Source organism: Kwoniella newhampshirensis, chromosome 7 (genome assembly GCF_039105145.1).
Source record: "Kwoniella newhampshirensis strain CBS 13917 chromosome 7, whole genome shotgun sequence".
Taxonomy (NCBI): Eukaryota; Fungi; Basidiomycota; class Tremellomycetes; order Tremellales; family Cryptococcaceae; genus Kwoniella; species Kwoniella newhampshirensis.
Window position 1 is genome coordinate 763,382 of NC_089961.1, and position 21,761 is coordinate 785,142.

The 21,761-nt window shown below is 51.5% G+C and overlaps 7 protein-coding genes across 7 annotated transcripts; 4 read left to right on the plus strand and 3 right to left on the minus strand.

The window, feature by feature from the left end:
* Position 1: 1 nt before the first annotated feature.
* IAR55_003993 (uncharacterized protein) lies at positions 2-5,206 on the plus strand (the record flags this gene model as incomplete). The annotated part of the gene is made up of 8 exons (XM_066947096.1): positions 2-609; positions 675-770; positions 849-916; positions 986-1,326; positions 1,732-2,220; positions 2,312-3,208; positions 3,291-3,962; positions 4,022-5,206. The coding sequence occupies 8 exons, from the start codon at positions 2-4 to the stop codon at positions 5,204-5,206; spliced, it is 4,356 nt and encodes a 1,451-aa protein (XP_066802475.1).
* A 1,062-nt stretch (positions 5,207-6,268) lies between these two features.
* Positions 6,269-8,030, plus strand: IAR55_003994 (uncharacterized protein; the record flags this gene model as incomplete). The annotated part of the gene is made up of 5 exons (XM_066947097.1): positions 6,269-6,489; positions 6,566-6,738; positions 6,802-7,319; positions 7,375-7,437; positions 7,497-8,030. 5 exons carry the CDS (start codon positions 6,269-6,271, stop codon positions 8,028-8,030), a joined length of 1,509 nt encoding a protein of 502 aa, XP_066802476.1.
* A 1,589-nt stretch (positions 8,031-9,619) lies between these two features.
* IAR55_003995 (uncharacterized protein) lies at positions 9,620-12,096 on the minus strand (the record flags this gene model as incomplete). The annotated part of the gene is made up of 7 exons (XM_066947098.1): positions 9,620-10,487; positions 10,547-10,876; positions 10,941-11,207; positions 11,273-11,332; positions 11,409-11,833; positions 11,904-11,938; positions 12,006-12,096. 7 exons carry the CDS (start codon positions 12,094-12,096, stop codon positions 9,620-9,622), a joined length of 2,076 nt encoding a protein of 691 aa, XP_066802477.1.
* Positions 12,097-12,559: 463 nt separating this feature from the next.
* IAR55_003996 (uncharacterized protein) lies at positions 12,560-14,591 on the plus strand (the record flags this gene model as incomplete). Its single annotated transcript, XM_066947099.1, has 2 exons — positions 12,560-12,590; positions 12,754-14,591. 2 exons carry the CDS (start codon positions 12,560-12,562, stop codon positions 14,589-14,591), a joined length of 1,869 nt encoding a protein of 622 aa, XP_066802478.1.
* Positions 14,592-14,758: 167 nt separating this feature from the next.
* On the minus strand, positions 14,759-16,122 carry IAR55_003997 (uncharacterized protein; the record flags this gene model as incomplete). Its single annotated transcript, XM_066947100.1, has 5 exons — positions 14,759-15,103; positions 15,251-15,375; positions 15,505-15,585; positions 15,653-15,680; positions 15,922-16,122. 5 exons carry the CDS (start codon positions 16,120-16,122, stop codon positions 14,759-14,761), a joined length of 780 nt encoding a protein of 259 aa, XP_066802479.1.
* Positions 16,123-16,702: 580 nt separating this feature from the next.
* On the minus strand, positions 16,703-18,853 carry IAR55_003998 (uncharacterized protein; the record flags this gene model as incomplete). Its single annotated transcript, XM_066947101.1, has 7 exons — positions 16,703-17,035; positions 17,097-17,244; positions 17,303-17,691; positions 17,742-17,802; positions 17,870-18,071; positions 18,170-18,355; positions 18,457-18,853. The coding sequence occupies 7 exons, from the start codon at positions 18,851-18,853 to the stop codon at positions 16,703-16,705; spliced, it is 1,716 nt and encodes a 571-aa protein (XP_066802480.1).
* A 1,907-nt stretch (positions 18,854-20,760) lies between these two features.
* On the plus strand, positions 20,761-21,504 carry IAR55_003999 (uncharacterized protein; the record flags this gene model as incomplete). Its single annotated transcript, XM_066947102.1, has 1 exon — positions 20,761-21,504. One exon carries the CDS (start codon positions 20,761-20,763, stop codon positions 21,502-21,504), a length of 744 nt encoding a protein of 247 aa, XP_066802481.1.
* Between the last annotated feature and the right edge of the window lie 257 nt (positions 21,505-21,761).

A 21,761-nucleotide genomic window follows, 5' to 3' on the forward strand; every position in this document is an offset into this window, starting at 1 on the left:
TATGGAGAGACCGCCGTACCGTCGAGAAGATTCCGAGGAGGTCGTCAAGACCATCAGCTGCATTGCTCAAAGGTTGAAGACTGATGATTTAACAATTACACAAAGTAGGCGGATCACGTTTCAAGACACAGGACTGAGTCACAGAGACAGCGAAAAGGGGACTTTCAGATCCAGCAGAGAGGGTTATCTCCTCCCTCCCAGACCCTTATCACGTATCGAAATACCAAGTCCCACTCATGTGATAGGAAGTGGCACAGGCGAAGACGAGTTGGAGATGCACGAGTACTCGTATGACATCTCGCGCAGTGGATCAGAGACGACTCTCGTGAATCCTTCTTTGAGCAACTTGCGCGAATTCAGTACAACCGGTGGGTCACCGTCAGCGACGAAGGGTCCAGATACGCTCGAGTCGAAAATTAAGGATGAGGATCGGGATTCGGTGCACGCTCCGAGCATTGTGACTCGCCAACCATATCTACAAATGCCTTACATTCAGCTACGAGTTCCGATCCTGCCGATCATCCATCTTTTGTTGCTCATGACTCATCTGGTATTATCGATCTTGCTGCCATATATGTTGGTCACGAACTTTATCCAACCATTGGTCTTGTGAGTGGTCTTTCCACCCTTCTCACAAGTTCAGTCACTGACTGACATGGTGGAAATGGCTCCAGATGGATTATCATGGCTGCCTCTCTCATTCTGGAAAGCGTCTATCTCCTTCCTGTGATAGTCCTAGACCTGATCGGATTGATCCGTCGTCGACCTGTGTGAGTGGATTGAACACTTTGTCCGACCTGGACCTTGACTGGGGCATACCGCGATCTGTGCTGATGAGGTGACAGTAGGGAATCAGCATGGCTTCAAGCTGGTTTACATCTCACCGTCATGACCATATGCATTGTCCCGCAGTTCCGTAAGTATCGCTCTTCAGAAAGCGAAAACAAGACTGAAAATCGTTGTCGATGACCTGTGTCTCGGTCAGTGGCCGTGGTCCTCCTGCTCATAGCTGCTCAGATCCCTTCCTGTCCCTCTTCACTGATCTACAAACCACCTACCTATCCCAACTTTGAGTCTCACCTCCGCTGGTCGGCGTGCGCAGTCTTGCCCAGAGTGACGGTGATGGGGATGATGAATGTTGTTGTCCTGATCTGCGAAGTGGCAGTCACCGGTGGTGTGGTTGGGATGGATCATAGGATGCAGAAGAAAGATGTGTTGAAGGAAAGATCGACAAGAACAGTGGGGATTGAGAGCGATGAGAAGCTGAAAGTTGGGGACGAGGATGGTCAAGAAAGTACTCAAGCGGTGGCGAAACGTCGATGGATGGTGGGTGTCGGGAGGTTGTTGTGGGACATGGAAGCGCGCATATCTCATTGTAAAGCTCGGCGAGCATAGATATCTATCTGTTCACAATGGGCATTATATATACCGTCCATGCAAAGCGATACCAAACCCGGGCTCCCTGGCATCGTACATTGCACTCAATTTGACTTGATCTCATTACTCGTCACCTCTCCCTTATCTCACTACGCATGCCACCTGCCACACAGTGGTTCACAGGCGGCCGGAATCGGCATCCACCTCCACTTTCACCTTCCACTCCCAACTTTTCCATTCGATCCAGTTATTATTGTTGTTGTCCTCTCGACATATCGATATTCAGCACACCATAGAATCAGCATGGCCTTGATACGTTGGTCACACTCGATGATCGACATGGAGATTTCGTAGACTCAAGTTGGCGCGCAAGCAAGCATGACCGCGGCGTTGGCACTGTCGAGTCGACAATCTCGGTCGATCTACGTCGCTGTTGGTCACGATCCGAGCCGACATGGACATCGCGTCCGCCTCAGACTTGCTCGGTGTTCACTGGGATACCTACCACGGCATGCTATACACACCGGTAGAACCGTCTCACAGACCGTCTCCAATGTGGATGCTGGTCAACCAGCATCATCCTTACTGGTCAGTAAAGGCCCTCCTGGCTCCAACCACGTTAGACATACCGACTGGACCGCCGTTCGCATATCGATTGATCGCTCTCGACTACCTCCCTTGCCAGTCATCTTCGATCCGGTCCTTGCCAAATCTGCAGTAGATGTGGGGGAAAAGCTCACACATCAGGAGTTCTACAAGCTGGCTTTACTCGGTGATAGGCTGTTTGACATGTGCGCTGTCATGGCTTTGTGGAAATCATGTTCATCTTCGAATACTATTGCCGTGAGTCTCTTTGTCGATCATTGTCGATCGATTCAAATTGACCTGGCTTGTTCCAACATGACAAAGCTGACGAGTTATTAACCCATGCTAGTCAGCCAAACAAACAATGATCAAGAACGACGCACTTGCCTTTGTCGCGCTCTCCTATGACTTGGACCAATATATCCGGATACCCAAGGACGTCCCGGCGGAGAAACGACAGTATCTCATGGCATCTCTGATGGAAGCGTGGGCTGGAGCGGCTTGGCTAGACGCTATTCGAAGGGGACAAGAAGAGGAAGTTTGGAAATGGGCGGCTCAGCTATTCGATCCGGACATCTGGTTGGGGCTGTCGGCACACGTGGGACAATTGGAGACGAAACGTGGAAAGGCTTTGACTCAGTCATCCGAGCTGGAGAATGGGTGGGCAAATATCCAAGAAGGTGAAGAGGAGTCAAAGGCGGAATCTTCAGGAAAATGGGGTATCCGTCGCTTTTGGAACAAGTTGTTCGGCTTCTCCACTTCAAACAAAACCCACAATCCGCCGGCGAATCGCCTTCCGGACATCTCAACGCCCTCTTCGTCCTGTCTGCTGCAAAGTCCCAAGAATAGCGTACCCTCGGATACCAGTGTGAAAGAAAACGTGTCCTACGCCGACGTCAGCCATGCACCCGTCACTGTCTCCACAGATCCAAAATCGAATGATTCACCTTTGACGTTGCATGGCGGCGCTGACACTTCGCAGTGGGAAATGCCGTCAGCAACCTTTGATCCCACCGGACTCCCGCCGCTACCAACCATACATGACCAGGCATTGATACCTGTCTTCTTGGACAACCGGCGTGGCAGCGGTTACAGAACGTTCACCCGAGCAGCATTGAAAGGTCAATATATAGCTCAGTATCATGTCGCATGTGCGCACGATGGCGATCCTTCTTGGTCGTACAAGGTAGGTCGTAATGGCTATGTCTCTGGAATTAGACTAATCGTTCCGGTATACTCAGACCTTGTGGGATCGATGTGGCGATCTGACCGCATCGCGGACTTTATCTTACTTGGCAGTACACTACGGTCTCGATCATCTGGTGCAGCACCGAGGGAATGACAAAAACGTCAACCAGGCCATCATCGGCTCGGTTATGAAAGCTTTCTTTTTTGCCGCCATGAGGGATGCGGAGCGACGAGGAGACCTCGAGTCATTCCAGAAGTGGATGAAAGAGGTTTTTAGATCGGATCGATGGACAAAAAACGAGACATCGCGAATCGGCGGGGACCGTCTGAAACCAGCCGACACCAAGAGACATGGCCAGGACAGCGATTACAGCCTTACTCCCACCATCGCCCCGAACGATTCGCTTTCTGCGGAAATATCAATCGGGACAGATGACCCACCCGTCGATGCTGAGAACGAGAACGACTCTACCGCCAAAGTGCCTGGCGAATCATCATTCACTATCAGCTCGACCGTAGATGTTGCGGCTGAACAGCCTACGAAAACAGATCCGATCAGGATTAACCTTCCCCGACCTACTGGATGGTCTAGTGTGGCGATCCCATCGCACTGGGGTCATCCTACTGTCCTCGTCGATTTGACCAAGCTGCCACAGCTGCCGTCATTCTGCACCTTGCCGGAGATCAGTAAGGTTTTTGACACAAGTGAGGCTGAGGTCCTAGCGGCGTATAGGGCTAGCGGTCGTCAAGCGTACGTGAAGGCGTTGAAACAAGCTTGCGCCGCTTATTGTCATCACAAACATAATTTCAAGGTGAGTTAACCTTTCTCCCCATAAACCCAGTCTGGAGACTGAAAGCACCATGACAACAGTACGCCATCGATCTCTACTCGCACGTCAATGTTATTGGCCATCTGGCCAAATACTACCACATTCCAGTGAAAGGAGATCCTGATAGCCTCAAAGATTGCGCCGAATCATTCTTTGCTTTTGTTGGAGTCGTTGCCGCGAGAGGCACGGAGATTGGCAATCAGAAAGAGTTCGCGGAGTGGATCACGAAAATGACGAGTGAAGAAGTCTGGTTAGAGCTCGGGCAGGCTGTGAGCAATTACGATTTGGGAAGGAGGCTAGAGGAAGTGAGGATAGAGGTAGACTGCAACACAAAGAAAGCACGATTGAAGAACGCTTGGAAGGAAAACTCCGGCAACACGGTAGACAATGACGCTACTGCCACCCCTTCCCCGACATCAGATGAAATCTCGCCAGCATCGGCGATTGACCAACCATCGAGCAGCGATCTTGGAACAGTCAACCTGAACCAGAACACCACGTCATCCAACAGTTCCGGTGTCATTCCCTCCACCGACGAAATGTCCAGTAATGCCAAAAATCAGTCCGCTTTGCCTTTCAAGCCAAGGGCCCTAGTGAGCGATACCGACAGCCAGGATGAGGAAGCCATAGGGCACCCGACAAAGGTGCTAGAGGGGCTGAATCAAGCTGAATTTACGGTCAAAGCTATGCTCGAAAGTGTGTTGTCTAGACATGATGCCCCTGAGGTGATTCCTTTCTTGTCGGAATCACTGCACAACGATGAGCAGAAGGTAACGTCGAGGTCTCACGAAGTGTCGAATACGTACGTCGAGGCGCAGCCAGGTGCCAGCCTTGCAGGAGCGACACCGCCCAAAGATGTGCCTGCCAGTGGGTCAGAAGGAAATCAGCAACTGCCAGCGGTCGTGGCTACTGTAAGCGGTCCTTCAAAAGCCGCGACCACTCGAGCTGGTCGACGAGAAGCTGCAAAGGCGAGATTGACAAAGAATAAGGAGAAGAAAACCCGTCTGGAAGCAGACAATGCACGGGACTTGGCGGCAGATACAACCGAGCCAAACGCGAAAGGGGAGGCAGTCGTTGACGATCCCATAGCAAAGAAGAGGCACGGAAGGAAGAAGAACAAGAAGAAGCTCAAGCGAACCAAACTGCGGGACGATAACACCGGTATCATGGTGAAGCAGCAGGATGAAAGGGGCAGAATATCGACTCCCGGCGAGCAAGTGGATTAGGATAATCTGCCTAGAGGAGAAAATAACCCGCTGACTGGGTCGATCAACCATGATGGACGGACATGAAGAAAGACGAAGAGGGATGCGAAAACGCATACTGTAGACACAATAAAGCTCAGTCGAGGCGAAAGCGGTATATCACGCATCTTAATATACCTTTGTACAATCAAGATCACACATTTCAGGACCGTCCCCGATCTTCTATGCGAGTACATATAGCTCCAGACCAACCACAACTGATTTTTAACTTGACACCACGAATACCGGTCCGAGACTCGGTTGAGTGAGAAACGGCAAATAACGGCCTTGCCAAGAGACCGATTCGTCAGATGGACGGGACAATCCTCAGATGCTTGTGGAAGTGACAAGCTGGCGAATCAAGCTTGTCTAGTGGTGCAGATGATGTCAGGGTGTGATTTGCAAGTCGGAGGTGCAAAGGGAGGAAAATCATGGCCAAGCAGTGCCTTGCGCCGACCAATAGTTATGGATATCAAGGACATCGCAATGCAGTTCGTATGCTCAGCGTAGGGCTCCCGCACTTTGTTTTTCATCGCCGTCCTCGACCCCCAACCTGCATGCGTATCCTCTGTCACGAGTAGGTTTTGTGTCGTGATCAATTATGGTGTCTAATCTACTGTCAAAAGACAGTGAGCCACGCCAAGAAAGACAGTTGATGCTGCCGGTTTATCCCGTTTCTATCCGGTATCTGGATCAATCGTACCTGGGGCGCATGATCGTAGGCGTTGACTTCAAGAGTTGAATCTTGTGCTCTCGTTTCCAGACTGTCCGGGGTCGGATGGAGATGACGATTGTTCACCGATTCTGCCTGACTCGCAAAACCTTATAGTATCTTGGCCTCAGCGGTACAACGCGGTACACTGCAAGATGCGTCACGGGGTGAGTATCGGGGGCAACGTGTGGGGCCTGTCTGGAGACACTGATCAATTGACATATAGAGGGGAAAGAGCAGCTGATTAGTAACTTCCAAAGACTGGTTAACGACTCTGTTTATATGGTTGTTACCCTGCTCACTCCCAGCCAACATTGACACAGGTCTCCAATATGTCGATTCACGAGGAAAAGCCTTTGGATGCCCATCTTGAGAGAGCGGGAGACAACGCTCCTGGTAGACATTTCGATGAGGACATTGATCGACATCTCGCGGTCAGAGTGCCGGACAGTCTCAAAGGTCTGTCACCTGATGAGGTTGAGGTGGTTGACAAAGCTGCGACCCGGAAACTGGACATTCTTTTGATGCCAGTCCTGGTTGCCCTCTACATTCTGTACGTTCTGTTTTCGTCATCCTGTCTTCGTGCTGCTCGATCGCACAGTACCTATACTGACGTTGACTTCTGCTAGGAACTACCTTGATCGACAAAATATCGGTTCGGCCAAGATCGCAGGTATCGTCACCGACCTCAGCATGACGACCACAGACTACAACACGGCTGTAGCTGTTCTTTTCGCTGGTTATGTCTCCCTTCAAGTGCCCTCAAACATGCTCGCGTCCAAGATCAAGTATCCCGGTATTTGTGAGTAAATACTCCAAGTCCAGCTTGTTTCGTCGGTCAGCTGATCTCCGCTTACACTGCTAGACATCTGTTTCATGTGCGGAGTCTGGGGGGTGATCTCAGCGTGTACTGGTGCTGTCCATTCTTTCGCCGGTCTCGCTGTATGTCGAACTTTCCTCGGATTCGCTGAGGCAGCTTTCTTCCCCGGGGCTATCTACCTCGTCTCCACCTTTTACGTCAAGAAGCAAATGGCGCTTCGAACGGCCATCCTATATTCCGGCTCGCAGATCGGGAATGCTTTCGGTGGTCTTTTCGCATTGGCCATCTTGGAGCTGGACGGCGCACATGGTCTTGAGGGTTGGAGATGGCTTTTCATCGTGGAGGGGATCTTGACTGTCGGCTGCGCGATCATCTTCGCGACGTTCATTCCAAACAAGCCTAACTCCATTCGGTGGCTCACCGAACAGGAAAAGGATCAACTTCAATACAGACTTGAGGTCGATCGCTCTTCCAAAGACTCGACGGATGAGGTCACAGTTGGAGCCGCGTTCAAAATGGCCATCATTGACCCCAAGACATGGTTGCTCTGTGGTGTCCTGCAGGTGAGCCGCCATACGAGCGCCCTGGATCTGCTGAATGCTAAACCATACTTTTCAGATGAATTACATCGCCGCGTCCGTCACCAATTTCTTCCCCGTCGTTGTCAATGGTTTGGGCTTCGTGAGTGACCTGCGATCTGAACCGAGTAGGACGATGATCGCTAATCACAATCGACACAGAACCGAACCACAACTCTTGGTATCACCTGTCCGCCCTACGTGCTCTGCTGTATCGCCATCGTCATCAACGGTTGGCACTCTGACAAGAAGAACGAACGAGCCCTCCACATCATCGTCCCATTCTTCTTCACCATCATCGGCAACGTCATCGCCATCTCAACAACCAAGATTGCACCTCGTTACGTGGCAATGATGATCCTTCCTTCTTCATTCTACTCGGCCTCCATCTGTGTCCTCTCGTGGATATCGTCATCGATGACGGGACCAGCCGTGAAACGAGCTATCGTCTACGCGCTCATCAACGCCCTCTGTAACACACCGAACATCTGGACCTCATATCTCTACTACAGCGCGCCGCGATATGTCACCGCTTTCGCAGTCGATCTCGCCGCAGCTGTTGGAACAATTGTTTTCGCAGCGGCGACGTACATCTACCTGCGGAACCAGAACAGGAAGATCGAGAAAGGCGAACCTTTAGGAAGATCAGGTCCCTCAGCAGTCCAGATCGAGGGTGGTTTCAAGTACCAGCTGTAGGGCGCTGTCGGATGATAGGCTTCTGATTTGTACTGAGAGAAGACAGACCCGGGGGGTTTCACGATTTGTGCAGTGTCATGAGAAGTGGCCATTCAAATTACAGTGTGTCACTTTCTCGATTTGTGCAACGAGATCTGAGAACTCGTCAGCTGTGGTACGGCTCTGCACGCCTGTATATTAGCCATTTTGACGTATTTCTGGATCGCATAAACATGCATGGTTGAGCTCCAAGACGTTTTGGAGATTCATAGCTAGGCATCCCCCTTCGAGTTCTATTTCTGTGGACAAAACACGTTACATATATCTCCGAGAACAGAGAGGCTTTTTGCATCGACCCAGTATTGAGTTCGGATAGTCCCGATCAGCTCATTCAATCCCTTTCGTCCTTCCTGTGCTCTGGATACCGACAAACACTCTATGAGACATGAAAAGAGGTACACGAGCCAAAAGGGGAGAGGCATGTTGACACATTGTCATGGGACGCCAAAGCCGAAGCCGAAGCTGAAGCTGAAGCCACTTGCGTAGAGTCATATCTGTGAGTGTGGACAACATATATGAGCAACATCAAGACCTATAGGTGGGATTTAGGCACAATGACCGAAACGCTACTCGAGGTGTACCACAGTGATCTCACGCCGCCGTTCGCATGCAAGCGTCTTCCTTTCACTTTCAAGAAAGACGACGTCCCATGGGGCTGTTGAGGAAAGCGAAGAATACACTTGACAGCTGCAAACGGACAGGATCACCCAGTCGTTCGAGGACCGAACACCTGGCTGATTATTTTCGATGATCAGACTACTGTACTGTACTGTACAGTAGTCCAGTATCCTCTGTGGCGAAATCATTGGTGGTTGGGAATGGAGCTCTGGGAGACACACCACTTCGGAGATCGATAAGTTACAAATGCTAAGACAGGCCATTTGATGGCGTTGTCGCGAAGATCGACCATGACGGGTGGTTGACTCATGCAAGTCAGCTCGGTCACAATTCATACCGCTATATCTTTGGACCCTGCGTCGCTCCTCTTGCGTGAAGAGATTCTGAACCCCGCTAATGTCCCAACTCGAGTAGTCTGAATCCAACTCGACGAGGCAGACAAGGTACCGATCATACTACATGATGTGATTCCCTCCCGGCGGTCGATCCTCACGGAACAGATGGTTGGGTAGTTCATCCCGACGATCTCACACTGCATTCTCCCAAAGGTCGAAGTTTCGTTGTTAGAATGTCCAAAGCACGTACCGATGCTGGTCATTGAGAGATTGTGTGCTTTGACGGAGAAGGACCTCGCTCCCTGCAACGTCTGATCGACGATTCGACCCGACACATCAGAAGATCTGTGCAACTCGAACTGCCATGTAGCTTATCTCTCTTTTGTTATAATGTTCGAATCATCGACAATGTCGGACAATGTTTCTCTGCATGCAAGCATTTCCAAACGGCCTCTCTGGAAACGCATTCTCACTATGCGCTGTCTCACTCACTGCTATGCACATCACAAACCTTGAAAAGAGACCGACATTCCCAGATGTCTATACTGCAAGTTGCATCATCTTTCAAGTACTGTCCGGAATCAACCCTCTCCCAACCTAATTCAGATCAATCTCATCCATCGCCCCGGCATCTTCGTTCACTTCCACTTCCACCGGCGTCTGAGCGCCCGAGTTGGTCTGACTCTGACTCTTTGCCTTCTTCTTGTTCTTTTTCTTCTTCGACTTGCTCACTGTACCCGCTGCCGTTGATTCCTCTGTTCTTCCTTCTGTCGGTTCAGGCGTGACTGGGACACTCACATCTTCTTGATGGTCCACAACGATCTGAACAGGTACCGCTGGATTTGGGACAGCTGTGTCTTCCACCCGTACGGACGTAGGTTCTTCGTCAGCTGGTATTGCCGGTGCAGCCGCCTCCGAATCGACCGTGGCTACTGATTCGAACTCCTTCTCTGGGGCAACGGGTTTTTCCACGTCTGCGGTTTTGACCGCTGGAGGTAAAGGTGCCCTGGCGGGTGTTTCGGACACAGCAGAATGAAAGTTGGCGACCGCTTCATCGATGGTCGAAGCCTTAGGCGATTCGGTCGTTTCTGACGCAGATGCTGGTGGCGTTTCGACGGTGATAGGTGGAGGACCCGTCGATATAGGTTCCGTACGTTCAACACCGTCAGATGGTTCCTCCGTGACCACCGCCGTTGACATAGGCTCATCGATCGTTTCTGGTTCGGAGGCAGGATGTAACGGAGTCTCGACAATTCCCGGAGCTGGTGATTTCGGAGAGACACCAGTCTCGACGAAGGGAGGATTTGTGTTCGTAGGTCGTGAAGCAAGAGACTCGGTTGTCTCGGGCACATGACTGTTTGAAGAAGAGGATCGTACCGCGGGCGCAGGTATTGAATGGATAGATTTGGTAGGAGAACCGACAGGTGAATTTGAAGCGCTTGTTGATAACGGAAATCTGAATCCGCTTGAGAATAATCGTCAGTCTTCTGTCCTGGGCCCAAATTCAGGCGACGACAGACTCACCGATCCAACTTTCCGTCTGCTTCAGGTTTTGGACTCCTTGGTCTAGTTTCGACTTCGAGACTCATCTCTCTACTCCTTCTCCTCTCCATCGACCCGTTCCTGGAGACCGTCGAGCCACCGCCGGTCATGCTCATTCTGGCAATGGTTTCGGGACTCGGCGATCTCCGGATCTCCTCGTGCATCTCTCGGTTCGGGGAGGTGGGTGCAGATGATGTGAAAGGTAGCGAAGAGCGCTTGAGTGGCTCAGGTCGACGGAAAGGTGCCGGATCGGATGATACTGAGTTGTTCGAGGTCATAGGTGGAAGTGAATAATTCGAGATCGGCACTAGTCTAGATGCGAGAAGCGTCAGTGAACGGACAGCAAGCGGATAATTATTTACATTGGGTTACTCACTTGCGATCACCTGCAACAGCCAATAGCCATCCTGGCCCAACAATTGGCAAGTTGCTCTTCACAGCTTCCTGATATTCTCGATCAACACTCCCTCCTCTGCCCGATTCGTCTCCGCCAACGATAGGGCTGGTGCACACGAAATGGGTGGTATCGAGTGCGACTGTGGGTGATTCGCGAGCACCGATTTGAGAAAGGCATCCTCGAAGCTGATCGAGGAGGGCTGGCGGTTGAATCGGACCGAAGTGTATTAGAAGCCCGGTGAGGTTGCTACAGAGCCATGCCTTTGTGGTCAACATCGGTCCAGAACATGGTCCGAGAAGACGCGCACTCACTCCATGGTATGTGTTCTAACTCGGATTAGATTGGACGGAAATGTGCCTGCTGTTGTTTTCCTACCGGTACGACCCCTCATCAGACTCTGTGATTGTCTCATCATGCGAGAGACATAAGGTATCCAGTGTCACTCACAGGATCAACTGGAAAGTGTATTCCTCTCCACTCTGTAATCCTCCAGTCTTCCATTCTCTCTTCTCTCTTCGTCCCAATCCAAAATCACCACCGACTCTACCCCATCTCTGTCCATTCCTGAACATCTCCAACCCTCTAAAACCCGCACTACCCACATCGATCTTCTCCCAATCCACACAGACGCTAGTCTGCGTCACATTCCGGATCTTCATTACGGGGATTTTAGGTGGGACGGTGAGCGTTTCCAAGATCGTTTGTTGGAGATTACGGAACGACTCTTGAGCAGCCAGTTCGGCTGATACGTCTCGGGATACTGTGATGGTGAGTATTGAGCCTGGTCCGAGAGGAGGAGCTCCCGGTGATGGGGTGGGGAGCAAGAGGGATGGAAATTCCAGAAGATGGGCATTGGGACCGAGTAAAATCGCCTGGACAGTACAGGTGAGGAATGTTAGCCGCTGGTTACGCATCATAGACGTCGCAGTATCTCTAGCTCACCATTCCCGCGTCAAGCTTTCCCAGTGTGAACGTGACTAGAGTCCATAGTCAGCTTTCTGCCTTCTTCTCATGACGTGAGTCGAGTAACGAATGGAAGCTCACACTTTTCCATCTTGTTCACAGGCTTCTTCACGATCGAACCGCGCTGAGCGACATGGTGGGACGGTCCAGCGGGGGAAGAAGGGGAGGACATGGTGTCGACGATGCAAGGTCTGTCCGCCGTATAAGTCGGCCTTCGTCTCGGGCAGCAAGGTACACACGATACTTGAGACTCGGCCTGAAAGTCCTGCTCGACGAGCGTGGAGATGATCAGAAGAGAAAGTGTCCAGTAGATGTTGAACTCCAGAATAGCACTGGCCCCATCATCTCTCGCTGTCTCCAACTCGCGTACCGCGATCCGATCCCATTTCCACGTGGCGCGTCGCCATGCAAAAATCAGAAATCAGTAGTGGCGCTTGATGTCGTCCCTCCTTTCGAGAACGATCCTTTCAAGCAGCTCAAATCTGGGACAGTACAGCGTGTCGCAAAAGTAGTGTATGGATGGATAGTGTATACAGATGAGCAACAGGTACATGCTGTATGGGTCTCACCTTGACTTTATGGCTCAGACTCCTGGCCAAGGTCATTGTCCAACGAGGTACACATTGCAGAACAACATGGCTCTGCCTGATGCCGGTGTCATAGCCAGTAAGTTGTCGAGGCATTCGGTCTGGTCGCACTTTCCGCTTGGGAGTCTTTCATGGAACTCCGAGCCTGGATTGAAGCCCCCAGGGGCAGGACCATATTAGGACATGGTACCCGATTGCAGTAAGACTGCTGACATGTGCTGACATGTTGTGCTCGTTCCCAGTCGTCGTCGCTTCACCATTTGTTCTCTTCTCCACACTTTTCCTTCTGGCTGTCTACTATCGTCGTCGCTTCTCAGATCATTTTCCAAGCTCTCGAGAAACATCTTCTACTCTGGAAGGTCAAACGGATCTGTCCGGACAAGGGCGAAATGCTTCCTCTTTCATACATGATCAAGCAATTCACGCGATACACCCCGATTCTCATCCGACCCATGATGTCAAACAGGGAGATGTTCCCGACAAAGGGGATGAAGGTGATGGTGGCGGGGCCATGATCACCTTCCCTGTGCCCATCGTGCAAGGCAGGATCCTCGTTTCCCAACCACATTTCTCAGAGAAAGCGATATCGATCCGTCGACTATCCCTCCACCCCCACAAGCCTGATATGATCCAGAGACTGAACTCTGTGACTTCGACACTGCATGAAGGGCCTGTTTCAACGCAATGTCAGGGTACTACTGTGACCACGCAAGATTCGATTTCAGACTTGGGACCTGACCCCCACATCATGAGTGAAGATCTTCGCGAGGCGGCCGTGCTGTCTGGAGGAGGCCGTCAGTCTTCTGATCTCTCAGCCGCAATCGATCCGCGAAACAATCCTCTGGCTATCATGGAGCCACAATCGCTCACCCCTTCGGTAATAGAGGTAGGTAATCGTAGATCGTCAGTCTTGTCTGGAGGGATGTCTACCATGGGAACACGGACAGATGGGGCAGGAAGGTTATCATTGAGGAAAGTCAGTGCAGGTGGCGGGGAAGAGAATGTGATTGTCGAAGCCGCCGGTGTCCACCTAACGCAACAGTCATCCTCAAGCGATATCTGGTCTAATCTATTACCGGATCCCGAATCTCTTACCTCTTCTCGATATGTGAGAGGAGAATCGAATACCTCCCAAGGTCAAGAAAGAAGCAGACTGTCTGTTGACCAGTCATTCCCAGCTCATCCTTATAGCTCGGCTTCGCTCTCCCGCACATCCATAATTCCAAGCCAATCGATGACATTCCCCATTCCTCAGGTACCCACCATGCAATCTCCGCATTCATCTCGTACCCTCTTCACCTTCAAGTCCATACCTAGATTCAAGAATCGACCTGATTCTCTGGTCCTTGCCCAAACCTCTTTGACTCCCATTCAACGTGTAGAGAAACTATCGATACCCTCACTCTCAAATTCTTCTTCTACAGACAGCAACAGTGGTGGGATGACAACTTCACCATCCACCAAAGGTATCAAGTCGCCTCTGCTCACTACACTCCGTGGCGAGGTAGATATTGACACTTGTTCTGATCACGCCGCCGGAGGATCGGAAGCTAGTGATGATGGTTATTGGGACGACTATGGAGATATGGCTATCGAACCGACTCCCGGGTTGTTCGAAGCTTGGAGGGGGTTCCCTCCGAAAATCGAAAAGGTCGCAAAAGGGACAATCATTCAACCGCATCCTTCGTCTCGAAACGACCAAGTACCGCACAAACAGTCTGCAGTCTCTGTCTCACCTGGAAAGGCGAATGATCATCCCTCTTCAGGGGAGACACAAAGGCAACAGTATACCCCTCACGTCCCTCATACACCTGAAGATACAGTCAAGAACAGTAACACGATCGTGGCTCAACCAGCTTCGAGACGGACTAGCGGTAATATCACCTATCTTGCTGAGGTCGTCGACAACGAGAAACAGCTGAGTAGTGTGTTGCCTCACCAAGCCGTAAGTGGTGAAAGGAGAAGAACGATCGTCAGCGGACGGCCACCCATCATATCTCGGTTGGACCTGAATCCGGAATTCGGATCACAAGAAGACGATGCGAGGTCGGGGAGCTTGGGCACTGGCGTGGCGCTGTGAAATGAGTCCACCCTGTATACTGTGTCATGTGTAGATCTATCCCAATCTAATGTCTATGTGATCTACGTCTATATATATATGTCTAAACTTCCATTCCGTTTCCTCCAACAAATGCAAGTGTATACAGGATCTATCTCCGTCCAGACGATATTGTCTGCTTCCGCCTCTTATGACCAACCCATCCTAACTCCCACACCCAACTCTCCACCTTCCTTCTTCATCCTGTCCTTCCTCTCCACAGCCTCTCTCACATCTTCCTGAGCCTTCTCCACCTCCTCTTCCGTGTCCACACCGTGATCCAGGACATTATGCACTTGAGCCTCTACCAGTCTCGCCGAAGCTTCCGCAAGCGCTTTGTTGTTCTTGTTGTTCTGCCACGACAGGAAGATGTTCCAGCATAATCCGACGGATTGGACGGTTGCTAGTCGGTGTTGCGGTGGGATGAAGGTGAAATTGAGGACTTGGGTGGGTCCGAAGACGCAGACTGCTTTTTGCCATGTTGGGAACCAGCCCTGTGATTTGAGTGCGGGTCAGCGAGGGGAGACGGAATGATAGCACTCGTCGCCATCATTCGGACAACTGAGTGACTGGCGATTGATCGCAACGGCTCTGGCACTGATGTTGTGCTATGCCTACGCCTGATTCGACCGATGACTCACCAGGGCGACCTTCTTCTGCACCTCGTCGACACTTCTCCCCTCCAGCAGACCTAGCGTAGTGGGAAACATGAACGTAACGAAAGGTGACCAGATGAATATATCAAGGACAAGTTTGTTGGCGAGAGCTGAAAAAAAAAAATCAGCTCGTGGTCATGGAATGCATGGCCAGGACTGAGACAAGTCCGGCGACACTCTTTCATCTCTCGTACGAAGAAACGAGTGTCCGAGTGTGAGGCCAAGAGTCGCAAACGTACTGGCTATCTTCGAAGCATGCCTTATTCGTTCCAAGCCGCCTAACCAGAAATGAGCCAGCGGGGCGAAAACCGCTGTTCCATCTACGGTGCAAGTCTGTCAGTCCAGCTGGCTCGAACGGCATGTAGACGTCGTTGCCGTTATGCTCACATAGAGATAGTCTGGCTGTCCGCATTGGCTGTATGGGAAATGACATGCGTGAGAGTCAGCTTCCTGAACGTCTGGTATCTCATCACATGTCTCTCGCATGGCCGGGAAGTGAGGACAAGGACGTCACGAACGTCGCAACTGCCGATTGCGATGCAGCTCAGCCCATCGAGATGTTTGAGACGAGATTGACCGCAAAGCAACACCTCTTAGCAACGAAGATGAAGAAACAGGATGAGACCAGATTTGAATAGCCACAAAACCCAACTTACATCCCAGACATCTTCCCCTTCCTCACCATTCACCCAACCCCCGAACCGTCTCCCCTCGATCCCCATCTGAGCGACCGCGTCCGCCGAGATGAACAACACCCCGCTCTGTACCATTTTCGTGCGTAACGGGTTGCGCTGGAGGGAAGAAGTGTATGATGTCCATAGTCGAGCGAATATCCCTGGTCTAGGAATGGTTGACATCCTTCCTTCTTTTGACCTTCGGTAATGAAAGTCTTTGAGGATGATCCTTTTCAGCTGTGAGGGCGCACAAGGGAGAATGTCGGTACCCAGTCGATGATTGTTTTCGTTATTCTGACTTCCTTCTCGAGCTCGCGGAGACGTGATCGGCCTTTTACTCTGTTATCGGATCAACCCCTCGTCGATCCGCAGGATCCAAGCCGACGGAGGGCCGATGAAACCGAGGTCGGTAATCAAGACCGAGGTACCCAGGACGACACAGAGGAAAGGGAGAGGATCAGGTGTCGAGATGGCGTAAAAGGGAAAGAGGAGCACCGCTGCCTGACTGGACTGGACACGCTGTCTTCGACACAGAGATAGGACTCGGATGGTAATGACATTTGCGTGACTCGAATAATGACTAACCCATCTCGACTCCGCACCATTTCCAGACTTTTTTTTGAAACATGTCGAGACGAGGTTACGTAACTCTGGACGGTCAAAACAACCTGGTCGCCGTTGTCTGCATAGCGCTACTCAATGCACATGTATGTAATCTACCGCCTTCTACAATGAAAACAAATCAATCTATGCGTATGCTACTCTAAAACTTGACGAGAGGCTCCTTGACCTTGAAGCTGGCCCCCGTCTTCGTCTTCACCTCGTCTACACTGACACCCTCAGCAATCTCAATCAACGTCAATCCACCTCCATTCTTCCCTGTCCTGTCAACATCGAAAACCGCCAATTCCGTGATGATTCTGGTGATGACTGACACACCGGTCAAAGGAAGGGTACACTTCTCAAGGATCTTGGGTTTACCATGCTTGTCCGTGTGTGTTGTGACAACGACGATCTTGGTCTCATCTGGGTTGGAGACGAGATCCATGGCTCCTCCCATTCCCTTGACGAGCTTTCCGGGAATCATATAGTTGGCCTTTGGTATGGTGCATGTCAGCTCGTGATCTTCGGTGGTCAGACAGTCAGACACGACTTACCAGATCACCACTGGCAGACACCTCCATGGCACCGAGAATAGACACATCCACGTGACCACCTCGGATCATACCGAAAGATTCGGAAGAGTCAAATACTGAAGCACCGGGGACCAGTGTGACAGTCTCTTTTCCGGCGTTGATGATGTCTCTGTGAGCCAGAGTATGGAGGTCAGATCCCATGACATGCAAGATACGGCCAGACTCACGCATCAACCTTGTCCTTGGCGGGATAAGGTCCCATACCCAAGATACCGTTCTCGCTCTGGATCCAAACCTTCTGACCCTCGGGCAAGAAGTTGGCGGCAAGAACTGGGATACCCACACCCAGGTTGACATAAGCACCGTCGTGAAGCTCTTTAGATGCTCGCTTGGCGATCTTCTCTCGTTGAGCCTTGCCTTTATCTTGCTTGGCTGCAGCTGCACTATCGGCGTGAGACTCCTCACCGGAGTGAGGAGAGACATTCTCCGAGTCTTCCCGAGTGGTGAGAATTTCAATCTGCTTATCTTTGGTTGCAGGGACAATTCGTTGGACGTAGATACCAGGAAGGTCGATGTCCATGGGATCGATCTCGCCAATCTCAACGATGTTTTCGGCCTGAGCACGAGGTCAGCAAGCAGCCTTGCCGCCGTACCATTGACACTCACCTCTACAATAGTCAATTTGGAAGCTCGAGCGACCAGACCACCGAAAGCTCGGGTAGTGTACCTATGGATGATCGTTAGGCGTGTCAGTACGACCTTGAAAGCCGTGACAAATGGTGGTTTGTACGCACCTGAACACACAGTTACCAGCTTTGTCGACCTTCCAAGCCCTCAGAATACCGACATCTCCATGAATAGCAGGCTCGAACAGGAATTTCTTTCCGTTGAACTCCCTTGTCTCCTTCTTCACACCTTCAAGTACAGGTTTTTGCTTGCCGTCGGCGTCAGGTTTGGACCAGAGTCGAGTGATACCACCGGTCTCGATAAACGTGCCTGTCGAACCATTACAAACAGAATCAGTCCCATGCACATATAGCGGTCTCCTTGAATTGTGTGGACAAGGGGGACCACAGAACGAATAAAGCACTTACCGGCACCTGTTCGAGTATAAAATCCAGGCATACCCGCTCCAGCTGCTCTGAGTCGCTCAGCAATAGTTCCCTGAGGACTGAGCTCGAGCTCAATCTCTCCCGCAAGGTAGGCGTCCTGAAGACCCTTGTTGGTTCCGAGGTAGGACAGGATCATCCTCTTGATCTGCCTAGAGGTGACCAGAGGAGCTGTGAGATGATGACGACGGAGTCAGTATACCTTTCAGCCGTGGAAGTATGACTCTCAGAGACAACGCCTCTGCAGCCCAAGGAGTAGGAGCGGTACTCACACAATCCAAAAGTGCCAGCATTACCAGCGTTATTGGAAACAACCGTCAGATCCTTCAAATCGCTATTCTTGATAGCTGAGATGATGGTTTCGGCGGTCCCACAGAGACCGAATCCGGCAGAAAGGACCACATCTCCGCTCTTGATATCCTTGATAGCTGTCTCTGCATCTGGCCACACTTTGGACTTTGTGCTCGGGGTGATGCGTGATTCTGAATATCCTGTTTTACCAGGTCGAGGGATCGCTTGAGCGTCGAGATGACGAGAGTGAGTGTGGAAGAGCTGAGGGGTGACGACGATGGGCGCCCGGGAGAGAAGCGTGGTCGATCGGGTGACGAATCGAGCGTTATGCGAACGAGCGATGGCTCTGGACGAACTTGGGAGAGCAGTACGGATCATGATGTGAGGTCTGGTGCAGGATATGGAGAACAAGTCAATGCGGGGCAATCTGATATAACAGCAAGTAGAATGAAAAGAGAAAGAGAAGAGGTGGGGAGTGTTGTGGGGATTCGTTTGGAGAGAGAGAGGGAGAGAGGAAAGGACGACGTTGACGTTCTGAGACCAAGCGCCTGAAATCCACTCACCGGTGGAAAATGTCTAGTAGATGGAAAAACGATGCTTGTCTGATGTTAACTTGTCGTAGCAGCAGCAGTCGTAATGAGATATCCAGAGGTACGTAAACCCCCACGCAGAACCGCATTCCGTCGGGGCCGCGGAGAAATCCGCGTTTAAGACATGACGCGAGCCTAATTAGATCCCATCATTTTAGCCGGTATCAACCATTAACCGAGCTGCTCTTTTAAAGCATGCAGCTGTCAGCTGGATCTGCAGCTGGACGATTGATTACTCTCCCACGGTCATCACCGAGATGGCAAACTGCGCAGTGGTGTTGCTGTGTGAACAAAGAACAGCGAGCGGGTGTCGCCGGTCAGCTGTAGTAGCATTGATGTATCCTCGCTGATAGATGAGTGGTACTTTTGCATCACATGCCGTGGGAATTGCAATGCGGAGCCCAACGCGTCATGACCACGGCTGAATGTAGACTGCGTGGGGATGTCCAGGAACCCGCAGTGAACACACATGACAACTCTGAGAATGGAAATGTGCAATGATCTGCACAGCGGGACGTAAGCGTTCGGTCGTTTCAAGGTATAAGAAGAATGGTCGACTCGGCAAGCATCTCGATGCCCCCGGTTCTTCATTCCACACGCTCCTGATCTGCTCAATCATTGACTCGGTGCAACCAACTTGACATCTTCCCAGACAGGTCTCAAGAAGACAACATATATATCATCATGAACGACAAGATCGACAACTCTTATCCTACTGACAAGCCCAATGATCAGCGTGACAGGATCTCTGATACCGTCGAAGCTGAAGGCTTTGAGGTGATTACCCCAAACGGAAGACTTGTCATCGTTGACCAAGACGACAAGGTGCATCACTCCGCACGTACTGTCACGGACAACACGGAGACTATTGGTGAGTCCCAATATCCCTGTTCCACTCGTCGCAAACCGACTGACGAGGCCGGAAACCCTATCAATCCTCAAATCCGCCTGTCTTCGCCACATCCACCAAATAATCTCGTCGATATAGTTCGAGGAGCTTCCGAAATGCATATCAACGATACTGACCTGGCCTCCGCGACTGCCAACGAGCCCCATATCCAGGATCATCGAGATGGCCATAATTCGCCTGACGACCACAGCCACGGACCCCACCCTGGTCATGGGAACGGGCCCAGACATCATCATGGCCGCGGTGACAATCATGGACAAGGTCACAGGTATGGTCATAGACACGGACAGGGCCTTTACCCGGGGCGATTCCATCCTTTCCTGGACTACGACCATTTGTATCCTCATCATATGACCCTGGACCCAAGGATGGGCTATATGCCTCGTCATTCCCGTCACGGTCATGGTGACTTTACGCACCATTTTTGGGGGGCACCTCACCCTGCCCCTCCTCCTGGGATCGGACCAGGTCGAGGCATGGGCTTCATGTTCCACGATCATCCCATGGCTGGTATGAGGGGTCATCATGGACCTTGGGGCCATGATAGTCACGGCCCTCGCGGTGATCATCGAGGGTCTGACCTTGACCACGGTGGTGATCCTGAAGATCGTCAGGGCCCCGGGGAAAGGAACGGTAAGTATGATCGACGCCATGGTCCAGCTCATGATCACCGTCATGGGTGCGATCACCAGAGGTCGCATGACAAAGGTCCAGACGACCGTCATCGCCGCCACCACCATCATCGTGGTGAAGAGTGTAGACGACACCACCGGCATGGCCACAATATGTCTGAAGGGCGTCACCATCACTTCTTTCCTGATGAGGAAGAACTCATCGACGCCACACTACCCAAGAATCGTGTCTTTGATCCTAATTCGGGGACCGGATTGAACGCAGACGATGTTGGAGACAACGCAGCGACCGGCAAGAGTGGAGACAGTTCTCCAGGTTCAACGTCAGAGTCAGACTTCGACTCTGGTTCTGACTTGGACCAAGACCGTCACTTCCCCTTCCGCCACGGCTCCCCTCGCGGTCGAGGTCATGGCATGCGTGGGCGTGGAGGTCTGTGCGGCCGCGGTGGTCATTGGTCTTTTGGAGGCCCTTGGAGAGATCTCGGAAACCTGCAAGGTCCTCCTCCTCCCCCACCTCATCAATATGGGTCGCATTACCATGGCCATGCTTTCAATTTCGGCGGGGTTGAGCCCCATACCGGATTTGGCCTGGGCGGACGAAGAAGTCTTGGCCAGCAGACTCAGGCTCACCAGCACCACCATCATCATCATCGTCGTAACCAGGAACATGGTGAATTCAGTTCCGATGATCCCAGGACTCCGCGAATGGGATTTAGCCCGGGTCACAACGAACTCTTCGCGGATCGTCGTGGACCTCCTCCACCTTTCTTAGAATTTGGCCATAATCCGAGACACGGTCTCTTCGGCGGTCCTCGAGGTGGAGGAGGACATTGCCATTTCGGGTTCGGCAGACTGAGGGGTGGATCTCATGCCGCTCCTGCCTCCATGGCCGCATAAATCACCTCAATACAATTGGGCAATCAGCGCCTTGCTCGTGATGATCCAGCAAGCGGTAAGTCCATACTGATACCAGATACTGTAATGACCTTTTCTCGTCCTTTTTTCTTTGTTCATTTAGTTTTAGTAGATAGAGCTGGGGCTAGGGAAGATTATGTATATATTTGCGGATGACTGCGTCGTATGATTGTTCGATCACTGAGCACGAGACATGTGTACTGACAATTGATAAGACTGACTTCTGCATTCCTCCTCTT